Consider the following 18,308-nt stretch of genomic DNA (forward strand, 5'->3'; position numbering starts at 1 on the left):
GGGGCGGGATTTAGTGCCATTTAGTGAATCTATTGGTTTTAGCTAGTGGAAGCCTGAGGAAGGTACCAGGCGGCAGAATCTGACACTGTTGATGTAAAGGATGCGAACAATCACTCAGGATGGATTCTGCCGTTTTCTAACTTTGTTGTAAAGATCCTGCAAAGTTTCCTGTGAGCTGACAGTTATTGTGCTGCAGACATTAACCTCCTTATCGAGTACATCTTTGTCTTTGACCTCGACAGATTGACACCAGCAGATAAAAGACAAAGTGAACACAGACTGAGTATAAGATCAATAACACGTCGTCATCAGGGGCCTGTCAACCTGGAACGTCGAGAGTTTCCCGAGACAAAGGAGTCGCTGCTGGCTTTTCTTGTACACCGTGTCAGCATTACTTGCAAATGTCACTTTATTGTCTAGTGTTGTTCCCAAATACTTCTAGGACTTCACTCTTTCTATATTCTGGCCATCAGTCACTGTACTGTCAGGAGAGGGGTGAGAACATCTGAAGTCAATGCACACGTCCTTTGTCTTTGACACATTCAGTACTAAAAGCGATTCATGACACCAATTTTAAAACTAGTCAACAACAGCACCGTGGGAAGTTTCCTCGCTGTTTAGCAGGCTCACTGTGACTGAATCGTCAGCAAACTTCAAGATGTGACAGGTTTCATACATGCTGTGGCAGCCATTATTGTACGATATGTCCAGTAGAGGAGAGAGAGGATGCATCTGTGGGGAGGCACCTCGGAAAATTGACCATTTACTCTCACTCTTTGTGTCCAGAAGAGGAGGAAGTTGAGAATCCAGCCAACAGTACTGCTTCTAAGCCCTGGACTGGCACATGTGGCTGTACGGTGCTGAAGGCTGATAAAAAGTCCTTAAACAGTAATCTTACACGATGGTTGGAGCGCTGGAGGAGCCTCTATGTGTCGCTGAGTAGAGTCAGTGCGGCATCCTGAACCCACCTCTTGGCTCTAATGCATGTCCCAGTGGGTCAGATGTTCAGTCCTGTTCAGTATTTCTTCTTTTATCAGTTTTTAAATTGACTTCATTACTAACGGGGTCAGGGCGATGGCTGTGAAGTCATTCAGAAACTTGGGAAGTTTGGTTTTGTCTACAGGAACTGGTGGATTGTTAAATGTAGGGCGTAGTTGTTCTGGGTATCATCAGGGCCACTGCTTCCAGTTTTCCAGTGTTTAAAAGGATTCACAACAGCGCGGACATTAAAAGGAGTGGCCAAGTTTCGAAGAGTATTTTTTAATATAGCTCTTTCATCACTTAAAAGTGCACTTTTGAACAGACACCTGTGGAGAACCGAGCAGAACTGAATTTATAACTTATCAAATATTAAAAACCTCACGCGTCTCTGCCAGAAGGTCTCTGCCAGAGACTGTAAAACAGGACATCTGTTCCCTCCTGTGACATATCACAGTGATGGCCTCTGTTTCATAGTCTAAGCAGGGAGGAGACGAGCTTCATCAAATGGCCTCACTGTGCATTCACCGACGCATCCAACTGTTGAAAGCTCGTTGCAGTGACTAACTGTGCAGGCTCTGGGTACCTGGAAAATCTTCCTTCATGTAATCGTCTTACAAGCATGTACATACAACGTGGATGCAATTGCACTTGTGATAGTGCTAAGTGGATTATATATGAGGGAGTTTTTTTTAAAGTATTTACACAGTGTTTTTGTACAATTCAGAGAGGAAAAGTCCCTGAAACAGCATGTAGAGAGCGTTTTGCAGCTCATTAGGCAGGGAGACCCACTGTGGCTGCACCTGTTCAGTGGCAGGAAGCTTGGATCTTCAAATAAAACTGTAATTTCAGGATTTCATCTCTACATTGCCAGACTTGGGCAAGCTTACGTCAGACTCACTGCTGCACTCTGTCAGCCTCATTTTGCTGGAGCTCATGCTGGACACTTTGCTAACGTGCTGGACAAGTGGAAACTCTGCCCCTAAATTCAGAAACTTTAGGGGCTCCTCTCGGGATTTCTGGAGGTTTGCGTCATGGCAATCGAACCCATGCGATAATTGGCTCTTGAACAAAATGTTGGACCAATTGAACCATCCCTACAGCGATGCCACTAGTGGGGAAGAAAACTGCCAATAAACTGCAAGTAAATCCAGAAATACATGGGAGCAAATAGGAGAAGAAAATACTGGGTTTTTGTCGTTGTTGTTGTTTTTGTTGGGCTTTTTTCATGTATTGTAGGCTGGCAGGATACACTAATTTATAATGACCCGCAGTGTGAAGCAGGGACTCATTATAATCGAGTATCTTAGGGAACTAGTGCCACAAAAAGCCAGTCCAGCCTTTTGTTTGACCTAATTCAGTCTATGATAATTACAAAGTACTGAAGGAAGCGAGTTGGGGAAGTTTTAAGTTTGGAAAATGCTTCAAATGTTTGTCTCATTCACTCACAGCCGTGGAGCCCAGAATGCAATCAAATAAGAAGACAATTAATACCGTCTATTGTGTTCATCACCACCAGTGTGTGGGGGGACTGCGGAGGATCGCTGCAGTAGTTTGTAGAGGAGGAAGATATGAGGTGTGATTCATGAGTCGAGGGGGAGAAGAAATGCGTTGAGGGATGAGCGGCTGGTGGCAGAGACGTATGTGCAGCAGCAGTGTTCGGAGGAACCGTCTATGTTTGTGTGTTTTTATGCTTTTGAATGAAAATGACGTCCTCTAATGTTGTGGGGTTTTTGGGTGAAGGTGATGGTCTAACTCTCTATTCTCTCTATGCACATATACTGTTTATTTCTGTTTCATCACCAGTGAAGTATTCCTGCTTTGATACTACCAGGATAAATAGATTTTGAAATCTAAGAATGAACCTAAAAAACGTGTATTTGTACCTGAACGCGTACTGTGTGCCTCTGCTCTCTGTAGATGACGGGCCGTATGGAAAAACAAAGGACATCTCTGGACCAGAACAGACCATGGCCTCAAGAAGACACAGTATACCAGGTACATACAACTTCTATCTGTGGTGTATCACTGCCCGTAATGCTCAGAAAAATCCTGTAAACTGTCATCCAGACGCAGCGACGCCGCACTGAACCATCATAATGATCCACTGTCATGATTGGTCTTTGGTGAAGACAGGAATTTGTTTGCGCGTTTGATTACATTGTGTCAAAAGCAGGAGAGCGAGATAGTCCAAAAAGAGTTTTAATGTGACTTTGCAGTTGAAAACAAAACAACAGAGAATTATTTTGGTCTTTTCATTAAAAATCGTCCTCGAATGTCAAGCACACAAGCAGAAAGTGAGCTCACGGTGCAACCCTAAAAACCCAGGAAGCTGTTTAAGATGAAAATGTCAAAGAAGATGAAATATGATGTTTCTTTGCTGTATTCTTTGTCTCTCACATGGATTTCCATCACACATAAAATCACTCATTTACTTCATCTCCTGTATCAGGTTTTCTCTGCTCCTGCCGTCTTATCACTTCCACCAAATCCCTCCGTTGAGTTTCCCATCCTCTGCCTCTATTTCCTCTGTTTTCTCCTATTTCTTTTATGCTGTGCCCTCTTCGCTTTATCAATCTTTATTCATCTATTGCACAGTTACATAACTCATGCTCGGTTCCAGCGTCAACTTGCTTCTCAGGTATACAAATACAAGCATCTGTCTCATTCACCTCCATAGGCAGAGTGTTGTTGACTCAGGCGGTGTCCTTGTTGTTGTTTGATTACAGCTTCATGAGCATGAAGCTCTGTGTGTGTGTGTGTGTGTGTGTGTGTGTGTGTGTTTGCGTGTGTGTGAGAGACAGATAAGATCATGATTAGATGTGAAATAAATGTCCTCTGTCTGCATTTCATGTGTTTCTCTCTCTGTAGTGTAAACGTCTTCTCGTGTCCATTCTGTATTCACAGAGCATCAAATTGAAGTGGGAGATAAAACTTTATGAATGCCAACGCGGTCACTTCTGTATCTGTGGAGGAAAAACTCATTTTGCACCAGATTCAGTTCAGGAGACGTTCGCGGCATCAGGCTGCATTTGTGAAAGCTTTATGCTTTTATGCAAATATGAACAGTACAAGGACTAATGAATGAATGATCGCCTTCCTGCAGATAGTGTGTGTGTGTGTGTGTGTGTGTGTGTGTGTGTGTGTGTGTGTGTGTTGTAATCCCCACCAGTGATAAGTGTGGTGTGAAGCACCTCACTGATCCTCAGTGTCGCCTGAGGGATTTACCTAATCTAGCCATCTATCACACCAAAGATTCATCTCACCTGTGTGTGTGTGTGTGTGTGTGTGTGTGTGTGTGTGTGTGTGTGTGTGTGTGTGTGTGTGTGTGTGAGGTACACACAGATTGAGAGAGAGCTGTTTATCTGCAGTGCTCACTCATTGCTTCCTGTTGCCTGTGCGTGTGCATGTGTAAATCAGAATGATACAAACTCAGACAAATGGGGAGGCAGCTTTCTATCAGCGCAGCTCACAGGTTTGATTTTATTTATTCCATCATTACCGAGGTTCTCCTGGCTGCTTCGGAGGTGCCCTGCCATTGTTCCAACGGCCCTGTATTCTGATTGCCTGCCTTATTTTCTTCCCACCTGTATTCGGCTCAGACTCTGCCTCTGATTGGCTCAGACCCTGACATTTTTTCCTAACCCTAACCATCTCGCCTCGTCCCATCTCTAGATCCTGCTGCCCGTCTGGCTTATTCTAACACCAGGCATTTGTTTTGAATGCAGAACTGTTTTCATTTGCATCCTAAAGACTCAGAGGACATGCAGCTTTAAAATCAGGTTACAATCCAGATACCCACAGTCACAGAGTTGAACAGTCAGAAACTTCTGCATTGAGCGTGTCCCAGTTTGGACTCTTTGGGTCTAAACACAGTCGTACAGTCACTCTTCACCCGTGTTGAGGACATATTGGACACTTAAGCTCTTATCTTAATCCTCAGGGGACACCATGCAATCAGTCTATTCACTAATCAGTCGGACAGTTCGCCTGATTCTGACCTTGATCCCGACCTTCACCTCGAGGAAGGAGAACCTTGAAGTTAATAGTCTTTATTTGACAGGGGACAGGTCTTTTGGGGCACTTTTTGGACTTTTGGCTTTTGGAATAATGTCAATGAGCAGACTTCGCTTTGAAAACCCAAACATTTTTCAACTTGCTGTGTGCTTTTAACATCATTACATAATGTATCTGCACACATGCTGCTGCTATATTTGCTTTATTGCTGTTATCATATTTCATTACTTATATGATGATGTTGATTAACGTTATTCAATCTCTAATAGCTATTGCGAGTTTAATCTTTAAAGTGTCTATAACCAATATTTTAATGTGAGAACAATGTGATGATGTGAAGGAGTCTCTCATAGTGATGAACATAGTTATCACCTGAATCACCTGCAGTGAGTTTTAGCTCATTAGCTGTCCAGGCTGTAAATTTACTATTTTGATCCACACTACACACAGTGTTTGTAGCTGCACGATGTAATGTTTTCTCTGCATTAAAATGCTGGACACTACCTACTCAGTACCAAACAGCAGGCAGTGAGACGAGCTGATGAACATAGTGCAGTATTTAGCATCTAAACAACCAGATAATTCCCACAGGAGTTGGAGGAGACCAAAAACAGAACTAAAAGAGAGTCAATACTGGACTTCCAGCCAGAAACTCCAAATGAAAGCTACTGTTGTAACTGCTGGATGTGCATGTAAGCAACTGTGTGCTAACAAATTCACATTATCAACTCAAAGGTCGATATGATAATGCTGTGTTCACAACTTGCTTCAGGACTACAGCAGCCAGCGAACTTAGCTTAGCACAAAGACTGGAAGCAAGGAGAAGAGTCTTGTTTGGCTCTGTCCAACAAAAGCTCTAAGCTTCCTGGAGTTTCATTGGTTGCCTCGCAACTGGCCCTGAGTTAGCCAGCTGATGGTGGTAGCTTCATACTTAGCATACACACATACAAGCAGTATCAATCTTCTCATTACCAAAGCCTGAACCAGATTCTGTCCAAAGCCCTCTCATCTGTGAAAGCATGTTCTTTGTCATTTCGTCCCCATGAGGCCATTTTACAGCCATGAAATACCAGCTCACATGGCCTCTTACATTAGATGCCTCCCTCAGAGGCTGCTCGCTGATTTGAACCCAGCCTGGTCATGTTTGGTTGAGGTGTCAGAGCACGCAGTCGAGGAGGAACCAGTGTTTTTCCATGAACTTTTGTCATGAACTCTTAACTTCAAAGCAACAGCAGGATGAAGGTGAAGTGAACTCTGCAGCTCTGCAGCGTCGCTCCCAAGTCAACCCATTAAGTTGTTTACCTCATCAAGCCTCGGCTCAGCCCGAGAATAGCTGGGCGGCTGCAGTTAATAGTTGTTAGAAAAGAGGTTACATGTAATTTTTCTGGATATTGCGATGCCTTTGTTTATATAGTAGTTTAATTAAGTGTTGAGGGAATATAGCACTGTACAATAGTTTTTTTGTCCTCCTATCGAAATAAGTCAAAGTGGTCCAGCGCTCCTTGATCTTCGTTACCACCGTCCACAGAGGATCCCCTTCAGTGGGTTCAGTGGAGGGCTGCAGTTTTACACAAGTTACAGATTGTTTCAAAGTATGTCAGCTGTCTGGTTTCTGTTAGAGGCTGAGTGTGTCATCCAAACGATCTCCTGAATGTTGTATTAATAATGGTGTCAGTGGAGTGTGTGACATGGTTCCAATGGCTCAGATATGTATTTTTAATGAGCAGCTACTTACTGCTGCCAGGTCTAAATTTCACTTTGTGTCACAGGATTCAGAAGAAACTGTAATACTACAGACACACAAACCAAATAAGACCCCTGACCCCTCGTGGTCTTCAGACTTCCATTGACCTGAATGTAGTCAGTCTGTAATCCAATAGTTTCCACTGAGTAATCCATTACACGTGTTATTTTAATGTACTCAGTAGTCACAATATCTAATCAACAAAAAGCTGAATTTGACACTTTGTGCTCCTCTATCTGACTTTAATCTGGTGGTTGGTTTGATTTCAATCTCTATTAACTGCTAAAAACTTTCTAAATTGTAGCATTTGATAATCTAAATTTTAGTAAATGCTGTCTTGGAGGCGTTCACTGTAACACAGTTTAAGTGCTTTTCTAAGTTTTTCATAGACACTCATACAGTCTTTTCAATAACCTGCAGTCTAAATATTTGTGTAAACATTCTTCTGCCTTTTGGTGAAGTCTTCTTCCTCTTTTAATGGACAGAATCCACTCTGGACGCTGGTGTGACGGCTGGATGCGATTTCTGTCACTGATGACGTCTTTTAACCTTTCAAGGCCTTTTCATCGCTGCCAGGATCTTTTCGAGTGGAATGACACACACAGTGCAGCATCGAGGCTTTGTTAATTCTCATTAACTGATGCTTATCTTATCTGATCTTCACTTTAACATTTTAGTCATTTCAGCTGACTCTCACAGCGAGCTGACAGAGGATCAGTGTCTCACTCAAGGACACTCAGCAGCAGACGTCGTTTGTTTTATCTCTCTTGTATCTCAGCGTCCCTTTAATCCGGGAATCAGGATGGACAGAGGGCAGCCACTAACTGCTTATCTCTGTATTCTGTGTTTTTGAGTGTGTGTGTGTGTGTGTGCGTGTGTGTGGGTGTGTGTGTGTGTGTGTGTGGGTGTGTGTCTTTGTGTGTGTGTGTGGGTGTGTGTCTTTGTGTGTGTGGGTGTGTGTATTTGTCTTTATGTGTGTGTGTGTTTTTGGTTAGAAGCTCTGCGGGGGGTGACCATGGTGGAGCTGGTGAAGAAGGAAGGCAGCACACTGGGCCTGACCATCTCAGGAGGAACCGACAAGGACGGGAAACCGCGGGTATCAAACCTGCGGCCTGGAGGACTGGCAGCCAGGTGGGTGCAACAGCAAAGAAGAAGAAGAAGAAGATGAACTGGTCTTTTGAGTATAACTGATGATCTTTTCCACGCAGGAGCGACCAGCTAAATGTCGGCGACTACATCAAGTCGGTGAACGGCATCAATCTGACCAAACTGCGGCATGAAGAGATCATCAGCTTGCTGAAGAACGTAGGAGAGAGAGTTCTGCTGGAGGTGGAGTACGAGCTGCCGCCCACAGGTACGTACACGCTCAGTTCAACTCCACATGCTTTCACATTAACAAGGAGTGGTTTGATTTTGGGTTTGTTGTACGATGATCTGCGAGGTAAAATTCCTATTTTTGTCAATGGAGTCTGGTGGCTGCGATGCGAGCGATATAATGGCTGTTTCGGGTTTGGGGGAGTGCATCCATGTGTTTGCTGGTGCTCTACTGCAATCTCTAGTGGCAGTGAATGTCATGTATAGAGCCTTTACAGTAATAGAATTGTAGTTTTAGTATCTACAGTAATGAAGGAGACCATTGGCATCCTTCATTTAAGCCCACACTCTGTGCTGCACACATATTGGGATCCAGGTGCGATTCAGAGTGGAAATTTGTGTTTCTTGTGTTTTAATTGTATAGCATTATGCACGTCACTGTTCATACCTTTTAAATTCATTAAATCTTTGTGCTCCATTAGGATGGTGTAACATGTAGGGAATATAATCAAAACTGTAATTGTGCCTGATTATGGAGAAACAGAAGTGAATCACTCCAGGAAATACTTAACAACAACAGTTCCTTCAGTAAAATGAATAAATTACCTCTGTGTGTGTGTGTGTGTGTGTGTGTGTGTGTGTGTGTGTGTGTGTGTGTTTCTCTCTCCATACATCTCCCTCTTCTCAAAGCACCAGACAGCACCTCAGGGGTTATATCAAAGACAATCGACATCTGTTTGCACAAAGAGGGGAACAGCTTTGGTTTCGTCATGAGAGGTAACCATCGGTAAAATCAGCCCATTACTCTACATTTGGAGAGCGGTTATGATTGACATGCCATCCTGGGATGGTGTCACTAAATGAGGAGACTGTTGCAGTATCACTGTTTCCTGCCTTGTAAAAGTGTAGAAGTTGCATCAATTATTTGCGTTGGCATGAAACAACTCAAATGAAGCTGTGAAAACGACGATGAGCATGAATCTGTTGTCACTTGTTAAACATGCAAAGTTAACAGGAAGCTACAAACTGTGTATACATTATCATTTTAATTGATTCCCTGTCTTCCAGTTCGCCATCGCTTTGAGTCGTTTTCACTGTTTGCTGTGAAAACCAACTCGTGGGGTCCTGTAGTTCGTTGAACTAGGTGACCCATGACAGTGAGCAATAGTTGCATTCATTTTTGTCTTGTTTTTGCACAACACCTCCTCATGGTTTGCTGAATATTTTGTGCCTAAAAGGAGCATTTTTGAACTGTCACCTCTGTGATTGAGATTTGGTTTGAACAACTGAAACTACTCAGTTAAGGTTGGAAGAAGATCACCTTCAGGGTTGAATGACAATACGAACCAAGACAGCATCCAGGTTTTGTGTTTAATTTCTGTTAACCTATATAAAAAAAAACAGTTTGTTGAGTTTTCAGAACAATCCCAGCTGTGGTGCCATGGATAAACAGCCCAATTTTGGCCAAAATACAATTGAAATAAGTTCCTCTCTGTGATGGATTACCTGACACCAGTTTCAATCATAAAGAAACAAAGGTTTCTTTCTTTGTGAGTCCAGCGTTTAATATGATCGGCTTTAACCGACACTCTTCTCGCAGGTGGTACCCACGAGGACTGGCACAAGTCACGCCCCCTAGTGGTCACCTACGTCAGGCCAGGAGGTCCTGCAGACAGGTAGCACACTCGTGCACCACATATATTGTGCACATGGATCCACATGCCAGGCAAAGCCACATGTGCAAAACAAACACATTCACACACTTTCAGTTGTGTTGAGACACGTCGAGCAATCACACAAACTCATATACAGTGAGGGCCACACAGAGGGGCCACGCGTGGCTTTTTTGGGGTGAAAAGGGCAGTTACTTAAAAAAAAGAAGTGATGCCAAGGAAAACTCCACCGAGTTCAAACTAACAGCCGCACAGCTCGGCCAGTTCCAGTCAGGAGTCTGGGAGATTTGTCTGTGCCTTCATGCGAATAAACCCCAAGGATAATGGTGTCGTTTCCTGTGACCGTCACTGGTGTGTTGACAGTTATGTGTTACTCATATCTGCAGCGGCATGAATCACCTCCTATCCCTTTAATGTTGTCATCGTGCGTCCGTCTCAGTCTCCATGTTTAAAAAAATAATCCATGACATTTTCATGTAAATGTCAGCTTTGCATCTGCTTAACTGATGTAACGCAGCGGTGATTCAACCTTCAGTACATCCAGTGCGTGAGTTCCTACACATTTACACTGAAGAATAGTCTGCTTCAAAAAGGTGTGTTCATGCAGCACAGACACAAGCGACAGATTCAGACCTCATATTCTCAGATAAAAGCCTGCAAAATACCACCATGCGTACCATAGAATGAGCTCCAGTGCTGGGACACAGTTTTTCTGAAGCAGGGCTGAATGAAGGCCCAAAAAACCTGCATCACAATAAAGTGTCACATTTACTTTGATAACAACACATATTGATAATGTGTTTTTAATACGTCAGGGTTTGACACTTTCATCTTCCTGTTTGTTCTTTTCTGATTTGTTTATCTGAACCAGCTCCTGTTTGACCAGTTTTTTACTCTCCTGACTGGACTTTGATTTGATTGTCCAACGTCTGCTTTGATATCGTTTGCTGGCAGTTTTCAGTAATGAGTGTGAGCTGAACTGGGGCCAGCGGCCGAGCTCATGTTCTCTGCAGTCTGGATATATTTTGATTAGATTGCTCCCAATTAATTAAGTGCATATTGTTTTTTGCTTTATTCATTTCTGGTCAGTTACACAAAGCAACGGATCGTTCTCTGCTGAAAAACAAAATGCTTTTCTGGTGTTTTTTGGATGAAAATGCAAATATTATTTCTGCTACATTTATTTAAAAGTATGTTAACCACCGAAAGTCTTTTCACATGTTGTGTTTGGGTGTTTGCCACGAAGCTACGAAGGAGCGAGCATGATGGAGTGTGTAGAAACGTTTGAGTTCACAGAGTCTTTGGACCTGCAGGTTTTGAAAGTGAACACCTGAAACATCCAGTAATAAAACCAGATTTAACATGATTGGTCAGATCCCCCCAGTGCTTCAGTGAGGGCTCATCTACTCATCGCTGCACATGAGGAGAGCTTGTTCACATCGCCCCTCCTGCACAGAACCACAGGGAGAAATAAGTCAATTCTACAGTGCAAGCAATATTTAATGGAAAGTATTTACATCTTTTTCAACAATTGTCAGAAAAAAGAGGGAAAAACATTGGATTTAGCGAGGATCCCAGGTGGTGGACCCCCCCCATGAGCATACACAGTTGGTCTCTTCCACTTCCTGTTTGAGGAGTTTAAGAGGCCATCTTAAACCACTGCACAACTTTTGTTTGACAAAAGATCCATCATGAGTCTGTGACACTCCAACAAGGTACATCATGTGTTTTATGTGTTTTACTTTGAATGAAAGCAGAATTTAAAAAGGCCTGCACTCAGATTTTAAAGCACAAACGTAAAACTGCCTCATGTCATTACTTGAAATGTTTGTTTGCTGACTGGATGGGCGTCCATCGCAGGTGAAGTTCAGGTCTGCAGATGATTGTCGTTTGATGAATGAGGCTTATTGTGTTTCACCAGTTTGAGGCTGATGTTCTGTGGCTGATCTGAGAGAAACCTTCATGTTTATGAGCACTAAAAGTAACGTTTGTGATCATTATGTGTACAACCATGTGGCTCATGGAGACACAGCCAGGTGGTGTTTTTACGTTGAACAGCAGAATCTTTGCAGAATAACTCTTAACTCAGCGTAACTTCATAAAATCAAAGTTTTGGATACGTGGCAAACACCGCTGTGAAGTGATTGCTAACAGCAGCAGGAACACTTCAGCAGAGTGGATCATTGTTTTGTGGTGTTTTATCTCACAGTAGGCTTACTTTGATTTAATTTGTACAATAGCGTTTAATTGAAGTATTTTGTGGAAATGGTGTTACGAAGGACCACAGCAGTGGCTGCTTGGCACCAAACTGGAGACAATTAAAATCACCTGAAGTGTTAACTTCACCCAGTCGAATAAAACTCATACAGATGAGCAACAATTCAAGGAAAAATGTGAATGAAAGAAGAGAAACCTAATAAGTTCAGAGAGCTGCTCACTGAATGTGATGAGAACGAGAACGAGGTGAAATTTTTCAAGCGACGTGTGAAACAACTGCTCCTCTCCTCCATCAGCAAAGATAATCTGTGAGTTTCTTTTGGAAGAATGTTCAGCAGACCTGGATAATCCATGAAGAAGACTTGTTCTGGAGCCCAGCACCTTACTAAGACACTGCCTCCTCAGTCTGAGTATCAACAGCATGTTTTACTCAGCTGTTTCTTCTCTGATCACTCAGCAGCTTCACTCAGTCGAGGCAGACTTAAGAAGTGAGAGATGCTATTTTTATTCAAGTGGCGACTTTGTGTGAACGAACTGCATGCAGAAAAATTAGGACATGCAGAATAACGGCATGAAAGTAAGCATCACGACCAAGTGTTGTTTTTCCCCTGAGGAAGTGAATGAATGCTTGTCAGGGATCTTTGACCAAAACTATTGATTTTACAAAATCTGTGGTCTTAGTGATCCTCCACAGGTTGACAGACTGAGACAAAACCAGGATTAAATTCTCTTTCACTCTGGAGTTATTTTGCCCTGAAGCTCATCTAACACCATTCTGAAGAAAATCATCTTCAAAATGTGGGTCAGTCCAGGGGAAACGAATGAGATATTCATGCTACTTTATTTCCCATTTATATGCCAATTGGAGAAAAGTTAATCCACAGCACCATACAGTCCCAGGAGTGCCTACATTTTTAGCTTCACCCAGTGGGAATTACTCTGAAAGTATTAGAGAGCCACGCTGCTTCATGCAGGATCACAAACTGCTTTTACTGCGTCGTCATATGAAGGAAAAGACACAGCGAGCCTGCAGGCCTTAAAGTCGGCTAAATGTCAGCCAAGTCTTTGTTTCAACCGACTGCTGAAGTCAGAGCCGCCTTTAAAGGGAAAATCCACCCTAAAACAGTGAAATCCACCTCACTCTTTGAGGTGAAACGACCTGTGCACTGAAACTGCGCTGTCACTGTCGCTCTGCTCGCCTGTTCCTCAGGTAATCAGCGCGAAGCTGTTTGAATTGGTACTAATCACATTTTCTCCACACATTTCTTGTGAAACAACATTTTTAAGACACTCCTTCTGTATAACCTAATTCCAGCCTTAATAAAGTCTTTTTGCTCTCAGCTTAGCTTTTATTGTGTTGCTAAAAAGCTTCAGGGCGATCAGCATCGCGCTTTACGACTCCTGGCTGGTGTGACAGCTCTGTGCTACTCACTCTGTGCCGGCATACAGAAAGCATCTATGAGCGCCTTAATGCAGCCCCGTGCATGAAAAATTCAAGTTGCTTCATATCCATTTTTACAAAAATAAATAATTGCCTGAGATGTACCAATGAGTTCCTCTGGATGTTGAGCATCCACAATGACTGTCATTTAAGTATCAGTACCATCTGCTGTCTTAGTGCTGTTTCCACTGTGTTTGTCCTCCACTTGAACCTGAGGAGGAATGATACTGTTCGTCTCAGACAGATGAGAGGAGAAAGAGAGATCAGAGAGACGGAGAGTGGTGGAGGCAGGAGGAGACAGGAACAAGTAGGACAGCAAGGAAATGAGTAAGATGAAGAAATAAGAGAGATGTTTGGAAGTAATGATTAAAGAAAGAGGAGCTTTCAGAGCAGGCAGGGAGGAGATTAATGAGATGTGAGAGGAGGTGACAGAGAAAGTGCAGCAATAACAAAGGGAATGGTTAAAAAGTGATATTTTGCACATACAGTGTGTCATACATATTACAACAATGGCCATTACCCAGTCATACAAATAAAGCAGATGTGAAAGAAGAGAACAAACTGATGAGCTGTGAGCTCGACTTTTAAGAGATGAAGGTAAAGAAGCAGAAAGGAAGCAAAAAGTTCTCCACTTCTTAAGCTGGAGGTTTCAAATCTCTGTATTTTAACGTCTGACGTCGTCTTTGTGTGTGTGCGTGTGTGCGTGTGCGTGTGCGTGTGTGCGTGTGCGTGTGCGTGTGCGTGTGTGTGTTCAGAGAGGGCACGCTGCGTCCCGGTGATCGTCTCCTCAGCGTGGACGGCGTACCGCTGCACAACGCCAACCACAGCGACGCCCTCAGTGTGCTGGCTCAGTGCGGCCAGGAAGCCCTGTTCCAGATAGAGTATGACGTCACGATCATGGGTGAGAGACCACACACACACACACACACACACACACACACACAAACATCAGACTCAGATAGATTAAATCTTGTGGCAGACGTATCTAGACTTCACCAAAATGCCACTGACATTAAAAAATGGATGTTTTGTGTTGATGTGTTGGCATCTCCTGCAGCCTCAAGCTGAGCTTCTGTGTAAAACTGCTCACTTTAACTCATCAGAACGCCTTGAAAACAGTCGCCGCTCGTCACGTCTGCTGGTTGTTGCTCTTAAGGGCATTTTAGCTTCAAGCTCCTCAGCTGCTTAATGTTGGTGATAGAGAAATTGAAAGACACTCTGCTACACCAATGTTGGATTTTCATCTGCACGGAGCATCAGATCACAGCAACGAGCAAAGTGATTCAAATGAAAAACGTTTTTCTCCAATTAGACACAGTAACGAACGCCTCCGGTCCGCTATTAGTGGAAATTGCCAAGTCACCGGGAGCAACGCTGGGTATCACCCTGACATCAGCCAGTCATCGAAACAAGCAGGTCATTGTCATCGACCGGGTGAAACCAGGCAGCGTGGTGGACAGGTACACACACACACACACACACACACACACACACACACACACGCACACACAGTAATACATGTTTGTGTAGTCACAGCTCAGTGGATTGCAGTGCATTGATTGTGCTTTTTGTCCTTCACCTCTCAGGCTACATGAAGCCTGAATATTCTACAGGAAAAAAACAAATCATTGATTCATATGTAGATTCACAGGTGACGAGGCGTCGTTGTGATTTAAAAACATTAAACCACGGCAGTATTTTAGTCATGCAGATATAGCACGTTAAATTTAATATACATACAATGAAGCTAAATCTGATTCAAAGCAGCATTAATAATAAAACAATCTGCGTCGCACTTTTCATTTTTATGTTGGGCTGTCAGCACGGAGAGCACATCCACCGAGCTGATGATGTCTTATTTGCTGATATAAATGTCTGTGAATGCAGGAAGTAGCATTTGCATACGCTCAGTTTAGCTGGTGGAGTCATTCTCCCACTTCTCAGACCAAACCTATGCAGCTGGTCAGAGATATGCAGCGGTTGTAGATTCATGCAGAGTGTATATTTTCTCTCTAACACACACACACACACACACACACACACAGGCTGCATGCAGTCCTATAAGTAACACAGACAGTAGGAGACAGGATATTGCCCCGAGCTTCAGTCTGGCTCTAAAATATACATGAAGCACTTGAACTTGGTGTCAGTGCGGAAGCGAGCGCTGAAATAACCTCCGACAGCTGAGCAGGTTGACTGTGGAGGTCCAGGTTCTGTCACTATTCATTCCCACACGGCTGCAAAATCATTTTTAAAATTTGCAGCGCAGTGTGAAACGCAGAGTCACCGGGTTGACCAGCTGTGCGGCACGCTCCTCTCAGCCAATCAGGCTAACCTGTGCGGCCTACGTGTGCTTTCCAGGCCGACCAAACTCCGAACCTCCTGAGCTGTAGTTTCCTCTGTTGTGTCTCTTTGTGGTGAGACTCCTTCCTTATTCTCCCCGTCGCTGTTTCACCAGATGTGGCGCTTTACACGCTGGAGATCACCTGCTGTCCATCGACGGGACGTCCACAGAGCACTGCACGGTCCTGGAGGCGACGCAGCTGTTAGCGAGCACAACAGAACTGGTGAAATTAGAAATGCTCCCCTCCCATCAAACCAGGCTAACTGGGAAACAGCACGACACAGGTGGGTGTAAAAGACCGCAAATCAACAAGCGAACTGTAATCTGTCGTCTACGCTTTGATAAATCTGAACTGCGTTTCCCGTGAGAAGGCGTGACTGATTTCACCTGAAGTGGTCACCGCCTCATTGGTTTGACGTGTTTACTAAAGGTCACTGGCGGCCATGTTTGCTTTACGTGAAAATGATCTTGTGCTTTCCTGCATTTCAGTGTGGGATGTTTATACTGTGTCCAGGTCCAGAAACCTGTTGCACCAGCTGAACACAAAAGGCAGAGTAAAGATTATGTCGACTTCCTCAGATTTTGCTGATTTGGTCATTTTTCCTTGATGTTTGTGCTTCTATAGTGGATAAGAAGGCACGTAGTTAAACAGTTTCTTTATTGTCTGTATTAATTACATTACGTTTCATTTAATTATTATAACCTTCTTCTTCTTCTTCTTCTTCTTCTTCTTCACCTTGTGTTATCCTCCACACATCCCCACCCGTTAACACTGTGATTAAGTGGTTTCAGATATGTGATCAAACAGCTCTGTAGTTCATACATCTTACACTTGGCTACTGGTTTAGAAGGCAGCTGTGTGTGTATGTGTGTGTATGTGTGTGAGCGTTTTTATTCCTGTATATGTGTGTATGTAAGTTTGTGTGTGTGTGTGTGTGTGTGTGTGTGTGTGTGTGGCTGGTCTTGAAGTTAATGAGTATAATAATCTCTTGATGAGATTGAAGCTGTTGGCTGTCACTCTGGTTTTCACAGCCAGCCGAGAACATCACACAGGCTCAAGTGTGTGCGTGTGCGTGTGTGTGTGTGTGTGTGTGTGTGGGGGGGTGTGTGTGTGTGTGTGTGTGTGTGTGTGGGTGTGTGTGTGTGTGTGTGTGTGTGTGTGTGTGTGTGGGTGTGTGTGTGTGTGTGTGTGTGTGTGTGTGGTCACAGGGGAGTCTGTAGCCACCAAAATCCTTAACTCTTTTTCCAGATATTGTATTTCCGTCTACATCTTGTTGACCTGCTAAAATGTAATTTAGCCTTTTAGACGTCTTTAGAGCTTTAATGGATGCTGACCTGAGAGGATATAACTGCTGGCTTTGCATTTTAGTAAACTGTGTGTTCTGCTATATTAAAACACAACATGTGTGGTCACAGACCCAAAGCCCAGCCAGATGATGGCTGTAAGGCATGATTACACTGCTAAAAGAGGAGATTTCATATTGTTTAGGCACTTAAGAGAGTGTTTCTTAAATTCAAGCGTGGACGTCTCTTACATTTTACATGTCGCTGGTTTAGTGTGGATGAAGTCTAACCTGCTGATGTCTGTAGAGACAGAGAGAACTGTCAATCATCCGATTCACCAAACAACGACGGTCCTGAGAGCTGAAGGTGCTGCAGCTTAACAAAATGCAGACGGACAAAACCCAAAGGAATTAAGAAACATTTTTACAAGGTATGCACAGCATTCAGGAAGAGGGAGAAAACGCAAACTAATACAGAAGAGTGCAGTAACATATGCATTAAACTCCTGAGCTCCATGTCATCACACCCGCCTCAGCAGCCATTTTGGATAAACGGGGACCCAGAATTAGGGCAGCGTAAAAACCACCACAAAGATTTTGTGAGGATTTATCCCAAATTAAGTCGCCCCACGCACATTTAGCAAATCAAAGAGGTGGAAAAAAAAAAAGGATCCGCTCATCCCACTGTCTTTCTACCCGCCATCCTCTCTCGCAGAACACCGAATGAGGAACATTTTGTGTGCGACAGCAACTTTGTGCTTAATTAGCTGAAGGAGTGTTCCTTCACCCGCAGCCAAGTGACGGCTTTTCATCTGCGGGAGAATTAGTGCCAGTGGATTTACGGGAGGAACGCTGATTCCAACGGCTGCTTTATTATCCCAGGTTAATGCCTCACAGCTGAGGGCTGTGAGTGTGACAAGTGTACACACACATCACACACGCAAACACACGCCTGCAGGCAGCGTGTGCGCAGGTTCACACACATGTAGAGCCTGTGATAAAGCTGCCAGCATTGTCACACTAACATGAATCCATTTTTCTGGTCGGTGGGAAAAACGTGTTTGTGTTTCTTCACGTCTGGTTTTTCTTTGACCTGATTAGAGGCTCGTGCGAGAGGTTGAGAACGGCGGGATTAAAAGAGGAGGCTGATAGACACGAAGTAAGCACGAATTCCAGAGCGAAGTGAAGCGAAGGCACAGCGTTCGATGGAATCTGAGCTGGGCGGGAGTTTCATCTCAGCGTGAAAACGGCAGGAAGGGAGAAAGTTAAAAAGAGACGTGACAGATGAATGAGAGTG

The 18,308-nt window shown here is 43.7% G+C and overlaps 1 protein-coding gene across 10 annotated transcripts in view; it reads left to right on the forward strand.

Annotated features, from left to right (window-relative positions):
• Positions 1-18,308, forward strand: part of grip2b (glutamate receptor interacting protein 2b) — a 245,265-nt gene that overhangs the window by 197,483 nt on the left and 29,474 nt on the right. For 5 of the 10 annotated variants that reach the window (XM_076745062.1, XM_076745032.1, XM_076745047.1 and 2 more), the window contains exons 2-9: positions 2,899-2,976; positions 7,735-7,870; positions 7,948-8,093; positions 8,744-8,830; positions 9,654-9,729; positions 14,140-14,285; positions 14,697-14,844; positions 15,843-16,012. In XM_076745062.1, coding sequence (XP_076601177.1) covers positions 2,899-2,976; positions 7,735-7,870; positions 7,948-8,093; positions 8,744-8,830; positions 9,654-9,729; positions 14,140-14,285; positions 14,697-14,844; positions 15,843-16,012 — 987 coding nt within the window. The remainder of the gene's footprint in view (positions 1-2,898; positions 2,977-7,734; positions 7,871-7,947; positions 8,094-8,743; positions 8,831-9,653; positions 9,730-14,139; positions 14,286-14,696; positions 14,845-15,842; positions 16,013-18,308) is intronic. The other 5 variants (XM_076745087.1, XM_076745039.1, XM_076745069.1 and 2 more) reach the window with 1 other exon arrangement.

This window comes from Chaetodon auriga, chromosome 2 (assembly GCF_051107435.1).
Source record: "Chaetodon auriga isolate fChaAug3 chromosome 2, fChaAug3.hap1, whole genome shotgun sequence".
Taxonomy (NCBI): domain Eukaryota; kingdom Metazoa; phylum Chordata; class Actinopteri; order Chaetodontiformes; family Chaetodontidae; genus Chaetodon; species Chaetodon auriga.